This window comes from Indicator indicator, chromosome 22 (genome assembly GCF_027791375.1).
Source record: "Indicator indicator isolate 239-I01 chromosome 22, UM_Iind_1.1, whole genome shotgun sequence".
NCBI classification, from domain to species: domain Eukaryota; kingdom Metazoa; phylum Chordata; class Aves; order Piciformes; family Indicatoridae; genus Indicator; species Indicator indicator.
Window position 1 is genome coordinate 16,948,286 of NC_072031.1, and position 26,610 is coordinate 16,974,895.

Genomic DNA, 26,610 nt, shown 5'->3' on the forward strand with positions numbered 1-26,610 from the left:
AAGGCTGGTGGGATGAGGTTCAAGGCCAAGTGCTGAGTCTTGAACTTGTGACACAACAACCCCATGAAAGCTCCAGGCTGGGGGCAGAGTGGCTTGAAACTACCTGATGGAAAAGGAGCTGGGGGTGTTGGTTAACAGCAGCTGAAGACGAGTCAGAGTGTGCCCAGGTGGCTAAGAAGGCTGCTAGCAGCCTGGCCTAGATCAGTAATGGTGTGGCCAGCAGGAGCAGGGCAGTGATTGTCCTGTACTGGGCACTGGTGAGGCTGCACCTTGAATCCTGGGTTCAGTTTTGGGCCCTCACTCCAAGAAGGACATTGAGATGCTGGAGCAGGTCCAGAGAAGGGCAATGAAGCTGGGGAAGAGCCTGGAGGAATTCTGAGAAGTATCTGAGGGACTTGGGGTTCTTCAGCCTGGAGAAAAGGAGGCTCAGAGGAGACCTTCTGGCTCTCTAAAACTCCCTGAAAGGAGGTTGGAGCCAGGTGGGAGTTGGTCTCTTCTCCTAAGGAACAAGGGACAGGACAAGAGGAAATGGCCTCAAGATGCCCCAGGGAGGTTTGGGTTGGCCATGAGGAACAATTTCTTCCCCAGAAGGGTTGTCCAGGCTTGGCCCAGGCTGCCCAGGGCAGTGGTGGAGTCCCCATCCCTGAAGGGGTTTCAAAGCTGTGGAGATGTGGTGCTGAGGGCCATGGTTGAGTATTGACCTTGGCAGTGCTGGGGTAAGGGTTGGACTGGATGATCTTGGAGATCTTCTCCAACCAAAACCATTCTGGGATTTTGTGTTTTCCCCCCACCCAGAGCAGCTGGATTAGAGACTCCATCTCATCTGAAGTGGGTGCCCTGCTTTAGCAGAGGGGGCTGTACTGGATGATCTCCAGAGGTCCCTTCCAGCCTCCACCATGCTGGGATGCTGGGATTCTGTCTGAGATGTGAAAGAGCTGTTAGAGGTGTCTTGCCTATTGAAATGCTTCCTGTGTATGGTGATTGCAGAGATTTGGGCTGCAATCAGATGCTGGTGTGGTGGCTGCTGTTCTGCAGCTTGGCTGAGAGCTCACTCAATGTTTTTTCCATTCCTCTGGTTTCTGCTCAGAGGAGATGAGGAGCAGGCTCTGTGCTGCTGCTTGCAGGTGGGTTCCTTAGCCAAGCTGCAGAGCATGGGACGTGCTTGAAAGGAGTGGAAAATCCCTGTATGCCAGCCCCTGCTCTCTGCCTCACTTTGGATTTATCCCAGATCTGGTGGCACTGGAAGGTGTTTTGCTTCTGTTCCAGCAGGGCTTTGGGACAGAGTGGCACTGGAGATGTGCTTCTTCATGCCCCTTGTCAGTCAGTGATTATGTGGCTTGCTGGGTCACCCCAAGAGCTGCTCCATGGTGGTTGCCTGGCCTGCACAGGAATCACAGAATCATAGAATTGTTGAGGTTAGAAAATCCCATTGAGATCATCCAGTCCAGCCATCAACCCAACACCACCATGGCTGCCACTGAACCATGTCCTGAAGTGCAATGGAAGGAAGCAGAGAGCTCCAGTGGCTTGTCCAAGGCTGCGAAAGGGTAAGAGGTTGAGTGGGGCTCAGATTCCACAGAATCCCAGAATGCCAGGTTGGAAGTGACTTTAAGGATCATCTGGTCCAACCTTTCTAGGTGATAGTGCAGCTGGCCCAGCACCCTGCCAAGCTGAGTCTTCAAACTGTCCAGTGTAGGGGAACCCACCACTTCCACTGGGAGATGGTTCCAATGTCCATCTGTTTTCATGGGGAAACATTTTCCCCTGGAGTCCAGTGGGAATGTGCTCAGCAGTAACTTGTCCCCAGCACCCCTTGTCTTTGCCATGGGACTCCTGTACAAAGGGAGTCTCCATCCTCTTGGCAGCCACCCTTTACATACTGGAACACCTCGTGTGGCCACAGGTAACTTGTTACCCAAAACTCTGTCTGCCCTCTTGCCCACCACCCACCTTCCCTTGCCTTCTGCTGTCTGTGCTCTGAGGAACCCCTGATGGGAATAAACAGCTTCTGATGACCAAACTTGCTGCTTGCTGGAGCCCAGTTTTAAACATGGGCAGCTCTCCACGATGCAGCAGCACAACACTGCTTCATTCCTGCTGTTCTTGAGATGACTCCAACAGTTCTGCTTAGCCTCTCCTGAGGGATCTGACATTTGCAGGCAGCCAGGACACTGCTTTCAGATGTGTGGAAAACATCATCCAGATCCTTGTTTTTAAGACAGTTTTGGGGTTGGTCTGGGGTTTTTGGTATGGTTGGCTTTTCTTTGGGGTTTGGTTTTGATGCTTTGGGGTTTCTTGTTTAGGTTGTAGCTTTTTCTGAGATTTTAGATCTGAGCAGTGATCCCCTCGCATGGCTGCTGCTGGGATCTGGCTGCCTGACTCACAGAGGACTGCAGCGAGCTCCACAGAGTGCTGTGTCAGATGGGACTGAGCTGTGAGTTTTGGCAGAGATTTGGCTGAGGACAGCTTGAGCCGTGCCTGTGCAGCACTTCAAAAGTGAGTGCAGGATGGAACCAGCCCAGTACGTCCACAACCTTCTGCTGAGGCTCCCAGGAGAAATGGATCTGCTCTTGGGCTGGGATTGCAGGGGCCCTGAGTAAGGCCCAGGTCACAGATGTGTTTTGTGATCGTGTCTATCCTCCAACCTCAGTAGAGCAAAAATCTTACTAAGGAGCATCTGAGAGAACTGGGGGTGTTCAGCCTGGAGAAAAAGAGGCTGAGGGGAGACCTCATTGCTCTCTACAGCTCCCTGAGAGGAGGCTGGAGCCAGGTGGGGGTTGGTCCCTTCTCCCTAGTAACAAGTGACAGGACAAGATGAAACAGCCTCAGGTTGCCCCAGGGGAGGTTTAAGTTGGACATTAGAAGAAACTTCTTCACTGAAAGAGTTCTCAGAGGCTGGAACAGGCGGAGGTGGTTGAATCTTCATCTCTGGAGGTGGTTGAATCTTCATCTCTGGAGATGTTTCAAAGCTGTGGAGATGTGGTGCTGGGGGCCGTGGTTTAGTACCAGTTAGAGAATGGTTGGGCTGGATGAACTGAAAGGTCTTTTCCAACCAAAATGATTCTGTGATTCTGTTTGAGCATAGGTAAATACTGGGACTGAATGCTATAGGAAGATCCATCCAGTGACCCAAACTCTCTTCCACAGAGCAAGCTGCCCATGAATAACCCAAGCTGGCCTAGATTATGAGCTCAAACAAGAGCGCTCGCTACAACCGTTTCTCCAGTGGCACACCAAGCATCACTCCTGCTGAAAACACTAACGGGGTAAGGCTGGGGCTGCTGCTTACCTTCTCATCCTTTCTGTTGAGAAAATGAAGGTTGTTGTTCTCTTGCTCTTTAAAATCCCGGTAGCCACAAGGAGAAGCTGGAATGTGTCTGTATGTTTTGTCACCAGCTCAGAGAGGGCAGCAGGGCTTTGGGCTGTGCTGCAGTGACAGGACTGACCTTCATTTTGTCAATATTTCAGACAAGAATGGAAACAACTTTCGGGCCAGCCTACTCTGCTGTGACCACCATCACAAAGGGTGAGTGTATTTGTGTCCACTTCCGGGCTCCCCAGTTCAAGAGAGAAGGGACTGCTGGAGAAAGTCCAGCAGAGGCTACAGAGATGCTGAGGGGCATGGAGCATCTCTGTGAGAAGCCAAGGCTGAGAGCCCTGGGGCTGAGAGCCTGGAGAAGAGCAGCCCCAGAGGGAATCTGAGCCATGCTCAGCAAGAGCTAAAAGGTGGAGGGCAAGAGGCTGAGGCCAGACTCGTGTCAGTGGTGCCCAGGGACAGGACAAGGGGCAAGGGGCACAATCTGGCACCCAGGAGCTTCCACCTGAGCAGGAGGAGAAACTTCTTTGGAACTGTTCCCAAAGGCCTGCAGGAACAGGATGAGAGGCAATGGTTTGAAATGAGAGCAGAGCAGATTGAGATTGGATGTGAGGAACAAGTTCTGCACCAGGAGGTTGCTGGAACACTGCAACAGGTTGCCTAGGGAGGGAGCTGAGGCCCCATGCCTGAAGCTATTCAGGGTGAGGCTGGAGAAGGCTCTGAGCAACCTGCTCTAGTGGAGGATGTCCCTGCTGCCTGCAGGGGGGTTGGACTGGATGAGCTTTGGAGGTCACTTCCAACCCAAACCATTCTGTGATTCTATGATCTACAATGTAATTTAGCATGTTCCCAAGAATATCTGGACCTCCCGTGATCAAATCAATTTTTTTTGGTGACTGAGATACTTGGTAGTGTCAAGTGTCCTTTTTAATAGTATTTTGAACCTATGGACCTGATGGGTTTTCATCTGTGCTCTTTGGGCTGGTCACTTTTCAGCAGCCCGGCAGAGATCAGGATTGTCCTGCCTGCAGTGATATGGCCAGGTCAGGAGCTGGAGCTGGGGAACTCTTTAGTCTTGTTCTAAGGAACACTCAGCTTCAGAGCCTGGTCCGTACCTTGGAAATGTTGCTGAGGAACCTAAATGCTTGCTGTTTTGTTTAATACCATTTTTATTTGCTTTAAAGCTGATGGGACCAATACTTTCAAACAGCATCGTCGGACCCCATCCTCCTCCAGCACACTCACCTACTCCCCACGAGATGAGGATGATGGCATGGTAGGTGTTGCCAGGAGACCCCTTGCTGACTGGTTTAGCTGGTTGTGTGTCAAATGAGAAGTGTCTGGTGCTGCTCTGGTCTGCTCTGAGTTGTATCCAAGACAGGTGTCTGCACCGTGGGTAGCAGCCTCAACATCTCCGGGCTGCTCCCATGGTTGGTGCAGCAAGGAAGCAGAGGCTAGTTCTGAGTTGGGCCATTAAGCTGCCACTGCTGATGCTCATTTTCAGACTGCTTGAAGATGGGATGTGGCTACAAAGCCCAGGATCTAAAAATCCAAGAGGTCTACTTGAGAGGATGTGCCTGCCTCCTGATATGAGCTCTAGGTCTCCTGAGCTTGGGAGAAAGCAGAGCTGCTGTCAGCAGGCTCTGGGGCCGTGACCAGGGCCAGTCAGTCTGGAACTGGCTCTGCAGCAATGATCAGAAAATCCATTCCTATTTCCACCTCCAGATGGGGCTTCTGACCACCGGCAGCAGGCTTTGAGCCTGCAGAGCAGCATGTTGGGCACTCCAGAGTGTGCTCAGCTCCTGGGGATTGCATCTTCAGGGTTTTCTCACCCAAACCATTCCCACATCTTAACACCTTTGCAGAAAAGCATTTCCCACTTTTGTACCCACCCCTCTCATCCCTCACAATCTCTTCTGAGTGACTTCTTTGGGGGGAATTTTGTGATCTAATGGGCCTCAAGGTTAGCTACTTAAAGAGAAAATAAATGAGCTAAATCAATTAAGAACAGCAAGAGCCAAGCAAACCTCATCGAGTGGATGGATAACTTTGAGGCCTTGACCTCCTATCCCTAGTGCTCCAGAACATCTCATGAGCACCAGCTCCTTTTAGTAGTAGACTTCAAAGGAAGTATGAGTAGAGTTTGTCAGGTTACAAGATGTAGCTTCCAAGCCAGGGCTAAAGGAATCACTGCTCCTGCTGCAGTTAGAGATTGGGGTCAGCAATAACATGGAGCTACAACACCTCTTAAAATAAATTTGACACCAGCTTGCAAAGAGCTTTGTTGTCAGCACCTTGTAAAGGTCCTTCTGTTGCCCAGACATCTTGCTGTGGTTTTGTGAGCATGGAGTTGGGGGTTTGTTTATTGATATATATATTTTTTAGGAAGTTCTTTGAACATTTCCCTGGTGTCCTTGGCAAACCCAACTCTGCATCACTGACTCCATGCTGCTGGGCCACTGTACATACAAGGAGTGCTGCAAAACTCAGTCTAAAGAGCCAAGCTAGCAGTGGGAAGCAGAAGTGTAGAGCTGAGGTCTCTTGAGTCTTAGTCTTGTTTGCTTGGCAAAAACAAAGGTTACAACCTTTGTAACCAAGAGAGGCAGTGAATACCAGCACACACCTCTGCCATGCAGTGCTGTCTCCACAGCCCAGGTGGGGTGACCTTTGTCAGCACAATATAGAATCCTAGAATGGGTTGGGTTGGAAGGGACCTCAAAGATCATCCAGTTCCAACCCCCTGTCATGGGCAGGGACACCTCCCACCAGCCCAGGTTGCTCAAGGCCTCATTCAACCTGGCCTTGAACACTTCCAGGGAGGGGGCATACACAGCCTCCCTGAGCAGCCTGTTCCAGTGTCTTACCACCCTCACTGGAAAGAATTTCTTCCTTATGTCCAGTCTTTCCTGCTCTAGTTTCAAACTGCTGTCCTTTGTCCTGTCACTCAGCCCTCAGCCCTTGTCAAAACTCTCTCCCCAGCTCTCCTGTAGCCCCTTCAAGTTCTGGAATGCTGCTCTAAGGTCTCCCTGGAGCCTTCTCTTCTCCAGGCTGAACAACAACCAACTGCCTCAGCCTGTCCTCACAGCAGAGGTGCTTCAGCCCTCTGATCATCCTTGTGGCCTCCTACAGACCCTCTCCAACCATTCCATGTCCTTCTTGTGTTGAGGACTCCAGAGCTGGACCCAGTACTCAGATGGAGTCTCACAAGAGCAGAGTAGAGAAGCAGAATCCTGTTGGCCACTCTGCTTCTGATGTGGCCTAGTGCACTGTTGGCTTTCTTGGCTCCAGCACTCATTGCCAGCTCACCTCAAGCACCTCATCCACCAGCACTCCCAAGCCCTTCTTTGCAGGGCTGCTCTCAATCCACTCCTCATCCCTTGGAGATGCACTGCTGGTTAATATTCCAGAGGCAGCATTCCCTCAAAGCCAATCCCAAGGCTACTGTGAGCAGTGGGATTTCTCTTGATTGGTGGCTGCCATGTGCACTCCCGTGCAGGAAGCAACAGAGCCTGTCTGTCACCGAATTGAATAGAAGGAAGTCTCCACACTTACGCAAAGAAATTTGGCAGAAGTTAGATAGGGAGTGAAACAACAAGTGCTGCTGCTGCTGCTGCAGGGGCTGCAGGAGTCTCTGGGGGAGATTTCCAAAGCTTTCTCTCAAGGATTAATTCTTCCAAAGTGTTGTTTTGCGGGTGGTAAGTACATGGGTGGATGCACCTTAGAATCTTAGAATTGTTTTGGTTGGAAGATCATTGAGTCCAACCATCAAGCTAAGAACCATCCACCTTCCAGAGCCTGATGTGCTTGGGATGTAAATGGCAGCTTGGGGGAGTAAAGCCCAACCTGAGCAGTGCCTGTTCTGCTCCTGGGGGCCACTCAGCACAGCTTGGCAGAGTGGATGAGCAAATGGAGCAGCTGAGCTGTGCTGGGAGCATTCATACACTAAGCTTGCAGTCTGTGTGTAGGATTTGGAGCAGGAGGAGTTGTCTGCAGTAACCAGAAGTGGTTTTTCTCTCTCTGAAGCCTCCCATCAGCACTCCGCGCCGCTCCGACTCTGCCATCTCTGTCCGCTCGCTGCACTCTGAGTCCAACATGTCCCTGCGCTCCACGTTCTCACTCCATGAGGAAGAGGAGGAGCCAGTAGGTATTTGGGATTGTCTGAAAGAGCATTCTGAGGAGGTTCAGTGTCAAAAGAGTAGCTTAGTAGGCTCTTGTGAGCACATAGAGCTAGCAGAGGCAGATTTTCCCTCATGTCTGGCAACTAAAAGCCTGACTGTCAGGTCTCCTGATTTTAATTTCATTTAATTCTACCACTGACTTCTGCAAGTTACTTTGATTCCTCATCTGCCCTTTTCCTCGCTGTAGAGGGGGACAGTGGTGGGCAGGAGGGTGTCGCAAAGCTTTAGGCTGGTGGTCCAATCCTGGGCGGCAAGAGTAATACAATTCCCCACTGATTCAGAGCCCTGGGCTGTGTGGCAGCCACTGCCTCAATTGTAAGCCCCAGGAGGTGGGATTATAAGCCCCAGTGGTGCAAGGATTTGTCCACATGTGACCCTTATTAGGGGAGGACACTTATGAGCTACGCTTAGCTTGTGACCTGGTAACTAACCCCAAGTTGGATGCCTAGAAGGTCAGGCAACATTTTGCCACAGATCTGGGATAAAAGGGTGTGTTTGATAGTGAGGAGGCCAGAAATTGGTGTTTGCATTTTGGAGAGCAGCACAGGATGAAAAGACAACACCAGCTGCTGATTTGAAGTGCTCTGAAGTGTGAAGCCCTCTTCTGGTGTGGAGGGAGAGCTGGGCTGCTCTAGGAGAACATGCTCAGAGCATGTCCTGATCCTGCAGTTTCATCTGGTTAACAAAACTGGAGAATGAGCCCATTGCAACAGAAACAAGATTGCTTCTGCTTCATGAGGGAATGGAAGAGCCTTTCCTTCAGGATGTCTCAGAAATACAAAAGGACAAGCTGCTTTAAAATGACTTCTAAACTCCAGACTTGGTACAGGGAACACTTTTGCTAAGAAGGTGTTCAGTCCAGCTAAGCAAAGGTAGGTTCAGAAGGTGTTCAGTCCACTAAGCAAAAAGTACCAGGCAGTGGTGGCAAAGAAGTTGGTCTGTGTAGCTCCTGTTGGGTCCTGATCCTGCCAGCTGCTGGTGGCCCCCAGTTTGTGATGAGCTGGGGGTCTCTAGCTATTCCCAAGTTCATTCTTCCCCTCTCTCTTAAATACTGGAGGTCAGCAGGTCCAGACAGAAGTTTATTCTGAGCTAATGAAGTCCCTAGCATGTCCCAGGCTCCCCAAGGCTCACTGCTGAAGAGTGGGTTTGCTCCTTCTGCAGAGCTGGTGGCTCTGGCATTTGGATTGATCCTTGTGCTCCCTCTGTCTCTTTCTCCCCTCCTCTGCAGGAGCCACTAGTGTTTGCTGAACAGCCCTCTGTGAAGCTTTGCTGCCAGCTGTGCTGCAGTGTGTTCAAGGATCCAGTCATCACAACCTGTGGGGTAAGGCAGTGATCTGGGTTACACAGATGTCCTGTCTGAGGTACAGGCAAGCCCTGACTGTCCCAAGTATCTGGCACCCTGAGGGAGCAAAGAGGAGGCAGCCTCTGCCTGGGGAAGCCGGAGCAGGGGTGCTGATGAACAGGTGTTGGATTTGCCCCCAGGGCAGCTCTGAGGCAGTTTGCAGGGAGGTGTGGGGCATTCTGCAGCCAGAAGAGCCTGGGACTTGTTTAAAGTTGGCTGACTTCTCCCAGGAGAGTAGCACTGTCAGCCTCCCTCTCCCAGCCACCCTCAGTCTCCTTGGTGTGGTTTCACTGAGGTCTAAAACTCCTCGTTCTCTGTCCCAAAGGGTTCTCGGGGGGAAGGGGTGCTCTTCAGCTGTGGAGAATATGTGGTCTTATAAAACAAGAATGGCTTGAAGCTTCATTTAGTTAATGCTTGCAGAGGGATTTGAGATCCTCTAATGAAAGGCACAGAGAGTGATGAATATTCTTCTATATCCCATTTTCCTGGGATTTAATAGAAGCTGTATACTGCTCCTGCTTCTGGGCTGCAGATGAAGAAAGATGGCACTGTGACAGCCTCTCTAGGAGGCATCTAGTTTCTAACATGCTTCTGATGGCTGGGATGGAGCTGGAGCAACAGGAAGCAGAGAGCAGGCTTGTTTATTGTAGCAAGAGTGCTATCCCCAAAGGTGCTGGAAGTTGGCATGCAGCTTGGCTCTACCATTTCAGTGAGCAGCTCTTCATGGACATGCTGAGATTTAGTGGTTAATATGGAAAAATACTCTGCTGCAGGAAGCAGGCTGGCTTTATCTGCAGTCCTGCTTTGGCAGCTCTGCTGAGAGCACCATGCAGCTGCAAAGGGCAGGAAAAGGCCACATGAACAGGGCAGCAGATAACAGCTCTGAAGAGGGGCTTGCAGCCTCTCCATTGCTGCTGCCAAACACTGGGAATGTGGCTGAGGAGGCTCTAGGGAACCCACAGGGCAAATTCAGGGCCAGTGAAATGCTGCAGCCTTTGTTCCTCTCTTTGTATTAATTTTCAGGTTGTATTTGCTACTTGAATTGCTCTGCTGTAATAACAGAGTGGCAAAGTTGTCAGTGGATTGAATATGCTTACAAAGCAGCTGACAGCAGGACAGCTTCAGCTGTGTTAGAAGAGCTACAGAGGGATGGATATGTGTAATGGGACGACTGGCCAAGGATAGGGGAAGACCATCAGGGTTGTTTTGGTTAGAAAAGCCCTCAAAGGTCATTGAGTCGAACCTTCAACCTAACACCCATGGCCCCTAAGTCCTCACGTTTCTCGAGCACCTCCAGGAATGGTGACTTCTCCTTGCTCTTCCCTTTGAAGAATTCCCAGGGAGATGAGAGGAATGACATGGACTGCAGGGTGAAGAGAAGAAACTCCACTCAAACTGTTGGAGCGGGTCCGGAGGAGACCACAAAGATGATCAGAGGGCCGGAGCACCTCTGCTGTGGGAACAGGCTGAGAGAGCTGGGGCTATTCATCCTGGAGAAGAAAAGGCTGTGGGAGGGCTGCGCTAAGGTCTCCCAGTACCTGAAGGGGGCTACAGGAGACCTGGGGAGGGACTTCTGGCAAGGGCTTGGAGCGACAGGACGAGGGACAGTGGTTTGAAACTAGGACAGGGGAGATTGGACATAAGGAAGAAATTCTTTCTAGAGAGGGTGGTAAGACACTGGAACAGGCTGCCCAGGGAGGTTGTGGGTGCACCCTGGAGGTGCTCAGATCCATGCTGGATGAGGCCTTGAGCAACCTGGGCTGATGGGAGGTGTCCCTGCCCATGGCAGGGGATTGGAACTAGATGATCTTTGAGGTCCCTTCCAAGCCAAACCATTTTAGAAGTCTGTGAATATTTGAGTGTGGCAGAACGCACCCATGGCTTGGGCTTGCACTGTGATCATGGCCTGACCCTGAGCAGGGCAGAGCCCTCAGAGCTTCAAGCTATGTCCTCAGTACTCTCAGGATCAGAGCCACAGAATCATCAGGCTGGAAAAGACCTTAAGATCGTCAAGTCCAACCAGAACCTAACATCTCTCTGTACACAACTCTTAGACCACGTCCCTCAGCACCTCATCCAAATGGCTTTTAAACCCCTCTAGGGATGGTGATGCCACCACTGTCCTGGGCAGCCTGGTCCAGTGCCTGATAACCCTTTCAGTGAAGAAATTTTTTTTGCTATTTAATCTAAACCTCCCCTGGCTCAACTTGAGGACCTGTGTTTCACTCATAGTTGCCTGAGCAAGCAGCTGGGTTTTGCCCTGTGGTGCAGACAGAAGAACTGTGAAGCAGGCAGAGCAGCTGCTGAGGCCCTGGGCCCACAGGCTCTGCTGCCTCCCACCTTTCCATCCTTAGCTAGGGGGAATAATTTGTCCCGTATTGTTGAGGCTGACACTGCTGTTCCTCTTTGTCTCCACAGCACACGTTTTGCAGAAGATGTGCCTTAACATCTGGTGAGTACAGAGCTCTTCTGGTATGGTACAGCCACCAGGCTGCTGTCTTCTGCTTGGTTTGCTCTCACTTAAAAGAGAAACCCAAAGAAAGATGTCTGAAGGGCTGAACTCAAGCTGGCAGCCAGGATCTGGGGCTGGCTCTGCAGCTCCCAGCTTCTCTCTAACATGGGCACTAAAGAGCTGTGCCCAGCTGGATGTTCTCAAATCCTGGAATATGCCATGGATAATCCCAGGGTAATACATGTCTCGCCCAGAGCTGACCCATTGGTTTCTGACAGAAAGCTTTCTGTGGCTGCCTAAGGAAGAGGGGGGCTGTGTTTGGCAGAGACCCATCCAACCCCTCCTTCCTTTCCAGCAGCCCACTAGTGCCAGCTCTGCCTGAGCCCCTGCACAGCAGCACACAGACCTGCTTTAGCTCACTGAGCTCTTCCAGAAACCTGATGGAACCCAAGTGTCTGGCTGCTGGCCTGCTCTAAGCAGCTGCTGCTTGGTCTGGACTCTATACTACAACAAAGACTTTCTTTGGCATGAGCCTGGGCCCCCCTTGGAAAGCCCTTGTTCAGCACAAAGCCAAACCCTTATTATGACCACAACAGCAAACCCTGAGCAGCCCAGCAAACCAGCAGCTCTTTCTGCCTGAAGATGTTCATCTTCCACATGTGAGGGTCCTTCTGCTTTGCACCAATGCTCTGTGACCACCTCACGCTGTGTCAGTCCTGACCAACGGATGAGTAGCAGAAGGCTTTGCAGATGCTATCCTTTGTTGCTCAGTGGTGCCTCTGCCCTCAGAGCTCCTGTCTCTGCCTCACTGCAGCCTCTCTGGCCTGCAGTGCCCAGCTGGCAGCAGAGTCTCAGGCCTGGGTGGGCAATGGGTTGTGTGGGGGACATCAGCTGGTTTGTGAGCATGGCCTGTGAGTCCTCTCACATCTCAGCAAGCACAAGGTGGCCTGGGTTAGTGTGGCCTTCTTGCATTGGCATCTAGCTGAAATTATCATGGGTTAACATAAACTCTAACTCCTCCCCAAGCCCCAAGACACACCAGAGATGATGGCATGCAAGCCTTGTGTCAGTATTCATTGCCACACACCTGGCTCAAGAAGGCAAAAGAAAAACATCTCCACTGAGAAGCTTTTGGAAATGCTTCCTGCAGCATCCCAATCCTTACTGACTCTCCCTTTTTTTTTTTTTTCTTTCCACTTCCCTACCTGGCAGAGAAGTGCCCTGTGGACAACGCCAAGCTGACGGTGGTGGTGAACAACATCGCGGTGGCGGAGCAGATCGGGGAGCTCTTCATCCACTGCAAGTACGGCTGCCGGCCTGCAGCCAGCAGCAAGCCTGCTGCCTTCGAGGTGGACCCCCGGGGATGTCCCTTCACAATTAAACTGAGTGCCAGGAAGTAAGTTAGCAGCATGCAGCCTCTCCAATGAAAGGTTTCCACCAGCAGCGGTAATCTGCTGTTGGTATCTGAGCTGCCCTGTAGCTCCTGGGGACAGTGCAACTCCTGCCTGCAGTGGGGATGAGGAGGGTGTCCTGAGGGCACAATTCTTTCCAATGTATCTCAGTCTTAGGATCACAGGATCATGATCTGGGTCAGAAAAGACATTTAAAGGTCATCCAGTCAAACTCCCCTGCAGCCAGCAGGGTCATTTGCAACTAGAGCAGGTTGCTCACAGCCTCAACCAACCTGACGTGGGATGGTTCCAGGGATGGGGCAACCTGGGGCTAGGCTGTCACCACCCTCAGTGTCAAAAAATTCTTCCTTCTCTCTAGTCTGAATTTTCCTCTTTTAGTTTAAACCATCAGCCCTTGTCCTGTCACAGCAGGCCCTGCTCAAAAGTCTGGCCTCATACTTCCTGTAGGCCCTCTTTAAGGTCACAAGAAGGTGTCCTGGAGCTTTCTCTTTTCTACAGGCTGAACAACCCCAACTCTCTCAGCCTGTCCTCACAGCTGAGGGGTTCTATCCCCATCCAGGGTATACCCTGTGAAAGCAACCACTTCACGTCTGGCATGAAACACATGCTTTGTGTCAAGCAAAGACTTTGGGATTCTTTTTGCAAGAGGACTTACCCTACTTAGATCTTAGGAATCTGAAAGCTGCTTCCCTCCTCATCCCAAACGCCTTCCCTGTCACCTGGCTGTTGCCTGTTGTTGATAGCTGCCTGATGGCTCAGTCCATCAGCTGCAGCTGTTCCCTGTGTACATGTTCCCTGTTACTCCTCTCAGCTTACTGGCCAAAGGAGAATTTAAAGCTGTAGCTGCAGTCTTGGAGCAGGAGGCTTTTGATCACCTGACAGTCTCACAGGGCTTCTTTGCTCCTTTCCTGATGATCTATGTTTGTGCCATTCATTTAGAAGAGCAATGAAGCTGGGGAAGGGTTTGGAGAACAGGTCTGGTGAGGATCAGCTGAGGGAGCTGGCAGTGTTCAGCCTGGAGAAAAGGAGGCTGAAGGGAGACCTTCTGGCTCTCTACAGCTCCCAGAAAGGAGGTTGGAGCCAGGTGGGGGTTGGTCTCTTCTTAGTCTCAGGTGATAAAATGAGAGGAAATAGCCTGAAATTGTGCCAGGGGAGGGTTAGGTTCAAGATTAGGAATAATTTCTTTGCTGCAAGAGTGGTCAGGGATTGGAACAGGCTGCCCAGGGAGGTGGTGGAGTCACCATCCCTGGAGGTGTTCAAGAGCCGTGTGGCCATAGTTCAGTGGCCATAGTGGTGTTGGGTTGATGGTTGGACTCGATGATCTTGGAGGGCTTTTCTAGTTCCATGATTCTATGATTTTTGCTGATTTTCCCTGTTCCTGCTTCTTTCCCTGGACAGAGATCATGAAAGCATCTGTGACTACAGGCCAGTTCGCTGCCCCAACAACCCTAGTTGCCCACCTCTCCTGAAGATGAACCTGGAGGCACATCTGAAAGAGTGTGAGCATATCAAGTGTCCCCACTCCAAATACGGGTAAGGAGCTGCTTCTTTGTGGTGGGCAGAAGGCTGTTCTGAGCTGCTTTGGTATAGCCCCATGGACTCTGAGCAGCTGTGCACTGGCCTGAGGCTGAGATCAGGCCTGAAGGGCTTGCAGAAGGCAGACCCGAGACTCCTGTTGGAACAAGCCAGTCACACTGCCCAGCTGGCAGCCCTGCTGGCTGCTGAGGAGGATGAAGAGTTGTGTGGGCAGAACAACCAGCTGGAGAAGAGGCAGAACCATGGTTGTGGCCAGAGCCATGCAGGGAGGAGGATGAACACAAGAGCCAATGCAAGCACCATGACAGTGTCCTTCAAACCAGTCCTTCCCTCAGAGGGCTGATGGTCACCCCAATAAGGGCTGAGTGTTGCCTGCAGGACACAGAGCTGAGGTTCTGGAGGAGGAGGAGATGTCTTGACAGAAGCAGAGCAAAGCGAGTCCTGACAGAGCTGCTCTTCTGCAGTTCCCAGTCAGCACCTAGTGAGGGCAGCTGCAGTTTTTAACACTGGTTTTAATGACTCTTAGGCTGGACTCTTAGGTGGACTGACACCACATTCTGTCTCTTGCCCAAGATCTGCTTTTCCTTGCAACTTCCTAGACAGGCAGGCAGGCAGTTCAGTTTGGGGCCAGAGCACTGACTAGAGGAATGGGAGCTGCTTGGCCTCTCTGTTGCTCTGCACCTGTGATGGTTGCTCTGCACCTGTGATGCACCCTACAAGATAGTGAACCACAGCTCCTGGTAGGAGGAGCAGATCAGCTGGGGACCCACAGAGGCTCAGACCTCTCTCTGAGGAGCCAGTTGACCGAGGAGGTCTCCAGTTTGAGCCCTGCTCCAGCCAGCATCTGCTTTCTCCTTGCAGGTGCACATTCATAGGAAATCAAGACACCTATGAGACCCACCTGGAGACCTGCAAGTTTGAGGGTCTGAAGGAGTTCCTACAGCAGACAGATGATCGCTTCCATGAGATGCAGGTGGCAATGGCCCAGAAGGACCAGGAGATTGCCTTCCTGCGCTCCATGCTGGGGAAGCTCTCAGAGAAAATCGACCAGCTGGAGAAGAACCTGGAGCTTAAGTTTGGTGAGTCTGCAGCAGGGCACTCTTTCCTAGGATGGTGCATTGCAGGTTTGAGGAAGTTCAGATATTCCTTGCAGGGGGAGCAAATGGGTTTCATCAACTCCTCTGCTTCCAGAACATCATGGGACCTAATCCTGCAGACACATGGCAGTCCTAGAAGTGTCTGCAGGCAGCTTTCTCCTGTGACTTTGTCCTGTGCAATCCAAGAGCACAACCCCCCATAAACATCAGCAATGCAAATAACAACCCATCCTGGAGCTGGAATGTTCTTGGACACTTTTGCTGTGCCCAGTCTTGTCTTGGCTCCAACATTTGCTGTGTCTTCAGCATCCAAGTACAATTTGCATTTGAGCAGCAGACACCCTTCTGCTTTTCCCTGTGGGTAACAGCAGTGGGTTCTCCTCCCTTCTTGTTCTGAGGGTAGGCAGCAGGTGTCCTCTGCCTGTTCCCCAGGACACTGTCACTGACTTTGGTGGGCCTGTCCATCTCTTGTAGATGTGCTGGATGAGAACCAGAGCAAGCTGAGCGAGGACCTGATGGAGTTTCGCAGAGATGCCTCCATGCTGAATGTGAGGAGTGGGCTGGGACCTGGGGTGGAGCAGAGATTGGGTGTAGTGAGCTGGTTCTGCTGCTAGTTAGGCTTCTGCTGCAGTGGAGAGAGTCTTTGTCATTTCATTTAGATCAGACTTCAGGCTGGTGAGGCACTGGAACAAGAGGCAACAGCCTCAGGTTGTGCCAGGGGAGGTTCAGGTTTGAGGTTCTGTCAGAGCCCCATGGTCCCTGGAGGGAGGTCACAGATGTACAGCTGCTGAGGGAGGGCCTTCAGGAATCAGGATGTGTCCAAAGGCAAGAGTGGCTCTCAAGTTGGGGAGGACAATTTAGAGACAGGGCAGGCTGGTCTCAGGGGTGCTGCAGCTCATGCAGCTTCTTCTGGTTTTCAGGATGAGCTCTCGCACATCAATGCTCGGCTCAACATGGGCATCCTTGGCTGTGAGTATTCCTGGTCTTCATCCTCTTGGTCTGGCTTTGGGCTGAAGGCACACTGAGCCCTCTGAGGCAAGCTGAGAGATAAGCCTTGAGTCACAGGGTCACCACTGCTGTGGGGAGGTAACACTGGGTGGGAGAGCTGGCCAGAAGTGTTGGCCAGAGGGGATCTTGTAATGCTGCTGGGAGAGGATGTCAAGTGGACTCTGCATCTGTGGCCTCCCTAGTCCAGCCCAGAGGTTGCATTAGGGAGATGAGATGAGTCCTGAGCCCAAAACAATAGTTTGGCTGTAAGGGAGGGACAGAAGATCCTCCAGCCAGACTGGGAAAGTCTCACAGTTCCTTCTGGCCTGTGACAACATGAAGTATGAGGAGGACCTGTCAGGCCAGTCCCCTCCAAACTCATTGTTCTCCCACCTTCCTCCTGCCCTGTTCTTTCTGTAGCCTATGATCCTCAGCAGATCTTCAAGTGCAAGGGGACCTTTGTGGGACACCAGGGCCCTGTCTGGTGTTTGTGTGTTTACTCCATAGGAGACTTGCTCTTCAGTGGCTCCTCAGACAAAACCATTAAGGTAAGAGCTGGCCTCTTCTGGGTGTCTTTGTATTTGTGAGCATGCTTCAGGAGGCACAGAAGCTGAGCTGCAGTTTGCAGGGCTGGAGGAGTTTGTCAATTCCAAAAGTTTCTCCCAGAGAATTTCAAATGATTCCTGCAATTGTGGTTGGGCAAAATTCTCTGCAAGGAAAGAGTTTTTGACAGTGAAACTGAGAGACACAAGAGTGGTTTTTGTAAAGCCCTGATTAGAATCTCATTCCTGCTGTTGCCTGGTTTGCTTTATATGGTATTTAGGGCATCCAAGACTATTTTGGCTTCTGATTTTGTTTTCCCTTCTTATAAAAAGTCATCTTAGTGAAAAAAACCACCACATTTTTCCCTGATCAGATGTGTCCTTTTTCCATTTGATGGCATGTTTGTTTTCCTTTGGCCTGTTTTCAGTAGCTCAAACTGACAGCACTGCTCCAGTGCAGCCTAAACAGCATCTCCCAGTGTCACCATGGTGGCTGCTGGAAAGCCACATGCTGTGACCAACCCTGCCAGGAGCAGAGCTTTGGTTTAGTTTCTTTCATAGGATCCTAGAATGGTTTGATTTGGAAGTGACCTTAAAGATCATCTAATTCCATGCCCCTTGCCATGGGCAGGGACACCTCCCACCAACCCAGGTTGCTCAAGGCTTCATCCAGCCTAGCCTTGAACACTTCCAGGGAGGGGACAGCCACAGCCTCCCTGGGCAACCTGTTTCAGTGTCTCACCATCCTTGCTGCAAAGAATTTCTTCCTAAATATCCCTCATTTCTTTGAGTGATAGCAAGAGCCACATGGAAGAAAAAGGACATTGCTGCACTTTAGTGGAAGAAAGCAACTTTGTCCCCTCTCTGCATGCTACATTCCTATCTTCCCTCTCTTGAGAGCAGGATGTGCCCATTGGGAGGGACCTTGGCAGCAGCAGAGGAGCCCTGGAAGGGAGTGAGGATTGCTAAGGCAGAACCTGAGAGATGCTTCTCTGTATCAGTGTTGAGTTGACCTAGGCTGGGACAGACAGAGCTGGACAGGGCTGATTCATGCTGTTCTCCAATGTCTCCTTAACTTCTACCTGACCCTTGGCAGGTAGTTTCATTCCCTAGACAGGAGCCTGGAAGGCAGGTGACAGCCCAGGTGACAGCCTGTGTCCTCCTTCCTTTGTGGCTTTGGTGACATCCTGCCTGTGTCCCCAGGTGTCTGTCTGCTGACCCTCTCCTGCCTTGTGTTTCCTGTTAGGTGTGGGATACCTGTACCACATACAAGTGCCAAAAGACTTTGGAGGGTCATGATGGAATTGTACTGGCACTCTGCATCCAGGGGTGAGTTGGAGAGGGAGGAAGTGGGGAGAGCACTGGGGTTCCTGATCATAGAATCTTGGAATCACAGACTGGTTTGGACTGGAAGGGACCTTTCAAGCTCATCTAGTGCAGTCAGCAGGGACATCTACAACTAGAGCAGGTTGCTCAGAGCCCCAAACAACTTGACCTGGAATGTTTCCAGAGATGAGGCTTCTTCCACCTCTCTGGACAACCTGGGCCAGGGTTTCACCACCGTGAGTGTACGAGGTTTCTTTTTTGTCTCCAGGCTGAATCTCCAGTCTCAATTACACCCTTATAATTCCCATCCTTGGTCCTGCACATGGCAAGATTGTGCTTCAGAGGCACGTCCTGCCTCTCTGCTCTTTAAAAACTGACAAAGCACAGAGCTGGCCTCACTGCTGTCCTGGCTTCCATCCCTGGTCACCAGCAGGATGCCGGGCTCCAGTCCAGCCTGGCCTCCACACAGGACCTGGCCTCTGCTCCTGGGGTTGGTGTCTTTAGTTACAGAATCATAGAATGGAATCACTGAATCTTTTTGATTGGAAAAGCCCTTTAAGATCATGGAGTCCAACTCTTAACCTGGTACTGCCAGGTCACCACTAAACCATGGCCCTCAGCACCGCATCTCCAGAGCTTTGAAACCCCTCCATGGATGGGGACTCCACAACTGCCTTGGGAAGCCTGGGCAAGGCCTTGACGACCCTTCTGGGGAAGAAATTGTTCCTCATGTCCAACCTAAAACCTCTTCTGGGGCAACTTCAGGCCATTTCCTCTTGTTCTGTTATCTTGCCTTGATCCAGTGAGGCTGTGGGACTGCAGCTGCTTGCCTAGCATGGTGCCTGGGGACAAGATGGGACCCTGCATGCATTGCTGTCCCCCACTGATCTCCCTTTGTTTTCTGGTGACATTACAGGAACAAGCTGTACAGTGGCTCTGCTGACTGCACCATAATTGTGAGTACCTAGGCCCCCTGTGCAGTGGTATTGGGAGATGTACAGGCCAGCCCCAGGCTGCTCTAGAGCAGGGACCTGCAGCCTTTCTCCTGTGTGGCTCTGCAGCTGCCAGACTGATAACCCACATCTGCTTTAGTCACTGGCTCAGCCAAGTTCCTCCTGGCTTGAATTTATGTGTTTCCTTGCAGGCTGGATTCTCTGCTTCTGCGTGTGTCACAGAATCCCAGCATAGGGAGGGTTGGAAGGGACCTCTGGGAATCATCCAGGGCACCCACAGCAGCTTGCCCAGGGGCACAATGGCCAGGGGAAGTTGGAAGCTCTCCAGACAAGGAGACTCCACAACCTCTCTGGGCAGCCTGCTCCAGGGCTCCAGCACCTTCATATCAAAGAAATTTCTCCTCCTCTTCAGATGGAACCTCCTGGGTTCCCCTTTGTGCCCCTTACCCCTTGTCCTGTCCCTGGGCACCACTGACACGAGTCTGGCCCCAGCCTCTTGCCCCCCACACTTTATCTCTTGCTGTGCACTGATCAGATGCCCTCTGGGGCATGTGATGCTCTTCTCCAGGCTCAACAGCCCCAGAGCTCTCAGCCTTTGCTCCTCACAGAGATCCTTCAGGTCCCTCAGCATCTTTGGAGCCTCTGCTGGACTCTCTCTGTTGGAGCCCAGAATGAGACCCACTGCCCCAGCTGTGGCCTCACTAGGGTGGAGTAGAGGAGGAGAAGAACCTCCCTCGACCTGCTGATCACACTGTTCTTTCTGCATCCCAGGAGACTTGCCCGCAGCACTCCCAGGTCCTTCTCCCCAGAGCTGCTTCCCAGCAGGTCACTCTCACCTGTACTGCTGCAGGAGCTTGTTCCTCCCCAGATGCAGGACCCTGCATTTGCCCTGGTTGAACTTCATGAGGTTTTCTTTCCACCTAGCTCTCCAGCCTGTCAAGATCTCAATTAATGCCATTGCAGCCTTCTGGTCAATCCTGAGCAGGCAGGACAGTCGCTCCTACAGGTTCCCAGAGGCAAAGAAGAAGGGCTGCAGCACAGGGACCTGCCACTGCCTCTCAGAGTGTCCCTCTTCTCCTTTGCAGGTGTGGGATATCCAGAACCTGCAGAAGGTGAACACGATCCGAGCACACGACAATCCTGTTTGCACTTTGGTCTCCTCACACAACATGCTCTTCAGTGGCTCTCTCAAAGCCATCAAGGTAGAGCTCTGGGGGGTTCCTCTTGGGCTGGTGTGGGACCAGTGGTACAAACTGTCAGGCAGCAGTGACCAAATGGGAAGAAAGTGGCATTTTGGTCTGTAGGTGACCTTGTTATCACCATCTCATGAGCCATGCAGAGGAGCAGAGCTCCCAGAGCAGGCAGTGCTGCAGAGGTTTAGCCCCTGGGACCCAGCTGAAGAAACTCTGTTCCTTCTGTCTCCCCAAACCTGAGACTGCTGGTGGGAGTATCTTAGCAGTTCCTGAGTGTGTCTGTCCTTGGGTCCCTGACAGACCTACTCAGACCCTTGGGAATTGTGTCTGAGGTTCAAAACTGGTTGAGGATTCAGACTGCCTGTTGTGAAACCCCCTCCAAAGGATCCTGAATCTGCTTTCTTCATGTAAATTCTGCAGAAGCCAGGGAACAGCTTTGCGAGTTGCCCTTTAAAGCCTTGGCTGGATTCCCTTGGCTCTGCTTCCAGATCCTGGTGAGGCAGCTAATGGGGCTGTCCATCTGCATGCTCTTTTCTTTATCTGGGGTCTGGAGTGCTTCAGCTCTCTAGAGAGCACTCGAGGCTGGAGGAGCAATGAGACAGCACTGAGCAGAACCTGAGGCCTTTGGGTTTTTGTCATCTCCAGCCACTTAATGCCAGATGAGCCAAGCAGGCCTGCAGCACTACTCAGAGTGGTGGGCTGAGATCTCTTCATCCCTGTATGCTGGAGGTTTCAGCAAGAATTGTGCAGGGGCCCCAGAACTGGCTGCAATGCTGCAGGTGGGGTCTCAGCAGAGCAGAGGGGCAGAATTCCCTCTCTGTGCTGCTACTCTCCCTGCTCTGGATGCAGCTCAGCACACAGCTGCCTGCTGGGCTTCCAGCAGCCATTGCTGGCTCCTGGGAAGTTTGTCACCAGCTGACACCCCCAAGGCCTTCTCCTCCAGACTGCTCTTGAGCCATTCTCCACCCAGCCTGGATTTGTGCTTGGGATTGCCCTGACCCAGGTGCAGGACCTTGCACTTGGCCTTGTTGAACTTCTTGAAGTTGTCATGGGCCCACCATTTGTTACACGTTGAGATGTAACTGCTCTGGCAGGGGGGTTCCTGCTCTGGCAGGGGGGTTGGACCTGATGATCTCTTCAGGTCTCTTCCAACCTCTGATATATTGTGATGTGTCTTAAAGCTGTGAAAGCTCCTACTAAAGGACCGTCACCAGTAAGTCATTCTTCACCCAGCTGAACCAGAGCTACCAGGAGCCCTAACAAGCACAAGGCTGGCTGGGTAGAGTGCGCAGGTCCTGGCCTCTGAGGCTGGAGCTAATCTGTGCCATCCCACTGAGCCTCCCCTCCATGTCCATCTGTCTGTGCTTCCCACAGGTCTGGGATATTGTAGGCACCGAGCTGAAGCTGAAGAAGGAGCTGACAGGTCTCAACCACTGGGTGCGAGCTCTGGTGGCTTCCCAAAACTATCTTTACAGTGGCTCTTACCAAACCATCAAGGTAAGAGACCCTGAGCCTTGTGGCAGCTTAGAGCCACCAGCCCTCCCTGTGCCTCTAGGTGTCTGTTCTGCACCATGGCTTGGTAGAGCAGGACAAAAGGGAGCTGCTGGGGGGTGAGAGCACTGCTGGCATGTCATTTTTGCTGCACTGATTGCATCTTTGCAGGCACTCAGGCTGGGCTCTGGCTGCTCCTTGTGGGAGTGCAGCTGCTGGAGGAAGCTCGCTGAGATAAAAGGTGGCACCTCCAGAGCTACTGCAGTGTTGTCTCCACTGACAGCCCTGCTGATAACGGCAGAAGGGCACTGGCTGGCTGCAGAGGCCATGGGTGGTTTCCAAAATGCTTTCAGGCACGTTGGCTCTGGTGAAGTGTTCACCTCACAGCATCTAGGTGACACAGGAGAACTTGAAGTTGCCCTCTCAGTGTTAATAAATCTCAGTGCTGGGTTTTAGGGCTCTCAGGGGCTGGGTTGTCTGTGGAGGTGTCTGTGCAGGGTCACACACACAGGGTGTGCAACCCCAACCTTTTCAGCCTGGGTGTTCAAAGGTGGGCAGCTAAGTAAGGCAGCAGGGCTTAGCTCATCAGAACATTCCCAGCCAGATAGATTTGTCCTTGAAGATGTGATCTGGGCACACATGGAGCTGGGCTGACTTCTTGTGTGGCTGGAGAATGCAGTTCCTTCCTGGGGAGAGGTCCCTGCATGGGTCTCATGCTGCTTTTGCTCTGGTGTCTCTTTCAGATCTGGGACATCCGTAACCTGGAATGTGTCCACGTGCTGCAGACATCAGGAGGCAGTGTCTACTCCATCGCTGTCACAAACCACCACATTGTGTGTGGCACCTACGAGAACCTCATCCATGTAAGGGCTGAAGGCGCAGAGCTGGCTGGCTGCTGGGGGAGAGGGGCAAGGAGATGGGCACGTGGCTCTGTTGGTCCACTCTGTGGCTCACCCAGAGCCCTGAAGGTGTGAGAACACCTCTTGGAGGAGAGGGTGGTGGCCTGCAGCCCCAGTGCTCTCCTCCTGTAGGTCTGGGATATAGAGACAAAGGAACAAGTCCGCACGCTAACAGGGCACGTGGGCACCGTCTATGCCCTGGCTGTCATCTCTACCCCGGATCAAACCAAAGTCTTCAGTGCATCCTACGACCGGTCCCTGAGGGTAGGTGTCCAGGGCTGGCTCTGCACTTCTGCTAAAGCGTGGCCTCATGTGCCACCCACTTGGCTCATGCCTGCTGTGTGCCCACAGGTGTGGAGCATGGACAACATGATCTGTACTCAGACGCTGCTGCGACACCAGGGTAGTGTCACTGCCCTGGCAGTCTCCAGGGGCCGCCTATTCTCTGGTGCCGTGGACAGCACTGTAAAGGTTGGTGTCCCCTGCCCCCTGGGTGGGTTGGTCTCTTCCAAAGCTAGAGCCAGGTCTTTCTGAGAATCAGAGAATCATCTCTTGAAGATCATAGAGTCCAACCCTTGACCCAGCACTGCCAGGCCACCACTCAACCCTGGCCCTCAGCACCACATCTCCAGGGCTTTGAAACCCTTCCAGAGATGGGGACTCCACCACTGCGCTGGGCAGCCTGGACTAGGCCTGGACAACCCTTCTGGGGAAGAAATTGTTCCTTATGTCCAGCTTAAACCTTCCCTGGGGCAACTTGAGGCCACTTCCTCTTGTCCTGTCCCTTGTTCCTTGGGAGCAGAGACCAACCCCACCTGGCTTCAGCCTCTTTTCAGGTTGTTGTACAGAGCAATGAGATTTCCCCTCAGCCGCCTTTTTTCCACACTAAACTCCCCCAGGTCCCTCAGCTGCTCCTCACCAGCCCTGTTCTCCAGAGCCTTCCCCAGCTTTGTTACCTTTCTCTGGACCCACTCCAGCCCTTGAATGTCTTTGCAGCAAAGAGCCCAAAATAGAACACATTCAATGAGTTGGGAGCCATCTTCAGACAAAGCAGGGGATGGTTTTGAAGGGCTGGGATGTTAGCTCCTGTTGTGGCCGCTGGAAGCCCAAGGGGAAGCTCCACAAAAGGCTGAAGGGAAGCTCATAAAGCTGCTCAGAAGTCACTGCCTTGGATTCCTGTTGTATCCTCTCCACAGGTCTGGACGTGTTAGCAAGAAGGCCAGAAGAGCCCTGCACACTGAAAGACCAAAACCACCTCCCTGCCGCTTGGCCTGCTGGGTGACTGCCACCACTCTGAGATATCTGCTCCAGCTCCTCTCCACACCCACCACTGCCTGCTGCTGCCCACCCACCGGCTCCTCACCCACTGTGAGCCTGGCTGGCAGCCCTCAGGACCACTCTGGCCCATGGATGCTCCAGATATTCCCTCAGATCTGCTGGATAGGAATGGTAATGCAGAGGAAGCCGTTCTGGTGCCTTCCTCACTGCTGGGTGCCCTCCTCTGCTGTGTCCCCACCAAGCTGAGGAGCAACTTTTTTGGGGTCTCCAGGCTGGACCAACCCCACTGAAGATGCAGCGCAGCCCTGGGACGGTGATGGGACTGAATGGTTCAGCCTGTCGCAGGTCGGGGTGGGGACATGGGGAGGCTGCTCCCCTTGTAAATGGTAGAACTGAACAGTAGGCCTTGCCTCGGGTCAGGGCTCCCCACCCGTTCTCTGTCTCCAGGATTTCATTTTACTGCCAAGATTTGGGCTGATCCATCTGGGATCTTCTTGAGGTCTTCTCTCAAGCAGCCAGGTACGATTTTTACACCACAGCAAGTTCTCAGATCAAATGACACAAGCCCCATTGTCACCACCCTGTAATGATGCTCTCCACATTAAAGAGGACAAAGCCTCCGTTGCGTTTTTACTCCCATTTTCTACGGTTTTTAAGATTGTGATAGAGATTTGATTATTTCTTCATTGACAATAAAAGCAGAAAGAGCTCTTCCTGCCCAGTGTGACTTATTGATGGCTCTTAGCAGGACCTCGGTGGCCAACACGCCATGGTGGGCAGAGCCACTGGGCACCTCGCAAGGTAGAGCAGGTCCTAGGCTGCTGCACCCTTCGTTGCCAGCACCACCAAGGCAGGGGCACCCAAGGGTGGCCTTTGGCCATGTACCTCATCCACCCAGCAAGAGACAACCTCAGTGCCCCACAGCTCCCATCAGCCCAACTGGAGCCACACATATGGTGGCTGATGGCTTTTGAAGCCATCACTCCTGATGGCAAATGGGTTTTAGGAGCCACCACATCTGATGGTCAGTGGCTTTTTGGAGCCACCGCCTGCAATGACTGATGGCTTTTGGAGCCTCTGCCTGCAGTGGACAATGGCTGATGGCTTTTGGAGTCACCATCTGCACCAGTTGCTGCTTTTGGAGCCCCCGTGTGCACTGGTTGCTGGCTTGGGGACACAAACAGCTCTGGCAGCCCAGGAGGGGGTTTATATTTTTATTTTTTCTTTAAATATTTGTTGCCAGACTTGGTATAGGAGCAAACTTCTTCACAGCACCACGAGCCATCTACTATTGAGAACAGGAAGAATAAGACGAGTAGAGAGGTGAGAGAGCAAAGCAGGAGAGCAGGGAGAAGCACCAAGATGCAGAGCTGGACAGATGGGGGCTACGACACAGAAGCCATAACTTAATCATAAAAAAAATATATATATATATATATATATATGTATATATCCATCATGGAGACTGCAGGGGGCAGGGTGGGGGTTTTTAGATACATATTAGCTTTGTTTTGCCTCTTTCCAACATATTTTCAGGTGGTGATTTATAGATTTCTTTCTTTTATTTTTTCCTTTTTTGTTTTTTTTTTTTTTCTCTTTAAAGTATTTATTATTTAAGTCTTTATTATTTTAAAGTATTTTTTTTAAAGTCTTTTAAAAGTAGAGCATATTTTGTTATTTTTAAAGTCTGTTTTATTTTTTTAAAGTCTCGGGTTTGAAAGTCTCTTTTTTTGCTATTTTTAAAGCCTTTTAAAATTTTTAGTCATTTTTATTTTTAATTTTTGAAGTATTTTTTTGTTACCTTTAAAGTCTTTTCTTTTTAAAGTATTTTTTGGAGGTTTTTTAACCTTTTTAAAGTTTTAAAGTATTTTTTTATTTTAAAAGTATTTTAAATTATTTTAAAGTATTTTTAAAGTTTTGTTTGTTTTTTAAAGTCTGTTTTTTAAAGTAGTTTTTTCATTTTTAAAGTCTTTTTTTTCCCCCACTTTTAAAGTCTTTCTTAGTCTGTTTTTAAATTATTTTTAAAGTATTTTTGTTGTTTTTTGTATGTTTTTAAAAGAAATGTCAAAGTTGTGCCAAACATGTCTGGATCAGCGACCACAGCAGGGAAGGAAGAGAGAAAGGGGGAAAGGGAGAGGAGAAGGAGGGAGGCAGAGGAGAAACCAACTCTGTACATCTCCAGAAAAGAAAGGAACCAGCAACACTTTGGAGTTTGGAAACCACAAGCCAAAAAAAGAACCCTTCCCACCCCCAGAAAAACCCCAAACTAAACCCAAACCAACCTGCACTCGTCAGGACTGGAGCAACTGAACCAGACTGGTTTATACAGGAGCCTACCACAGGGCACAGTGCCTGCAAGCACGTGTGCCCGCGCGCACCAGGGCATGAAGCGAGACCCACACGCAAGGTGCCTAACCAAGGCTCACGCCCAACAGATGCCAAACCAAGACCCACACCCATGAGATGCCAAACCAAGACCCACGCCCAACAGATGCCAAACCAAGACCCACATCCATGAGATGCCAAACCAGGACCCACACCAAACAGATGCCAAACCAAGACCCACACCCAACAGATACCAAAAACTCCCTAAAGAGTAAGAAACTAA

General features: G+C 51.4%; 1 protein-coding gene across 1 annotated transcript; it reads left to right on the forward strand.

Moving 5' to 3' along the window:
* Nucleotides 1-3,174: 3,174 nt before the first annotated feature.
* Nucleotides 3,175-24,703, forward strand: TRAF7 (TNF receptor associated factor 7). Its single transcript, XM_054390853.1, has 20 exons — nt 3,175-3,266; nt 3,469-3,526; nt 4,501-4,592; nt 7,340-7,456; nt 8,723-8,815; nt 11,255-11,288; nt 12,501-12,684; nt 14,099-14,233; nt 15,098-15,315; nt 15,808-15,881; nt 16,254-16,302; nt 16,741-16,868; nt 18,109-18,191; nt 19,105-19,144; nt 20,227-20,343; nt 21,709-21,831; nt 22,569-22,688; nt 22,857-22,988; nt 23,076-23,195; nt 23,921-24,703. The coding sequence occupies exons 1-20, from the start codon at nt 3,186-3,188 to the stop codon at nt 23,933-23,935; spliced, it is 2,013 nt and encodes a 670-aa protein (XP_054246828.1). The 5' UTR covers nt 3,175-3,185; the 3' UTR covers nt 23,936-24,703.
* The last annotated feature ends 1,907 nt before the right edge of the window (nt 24,704-26,610 follow it).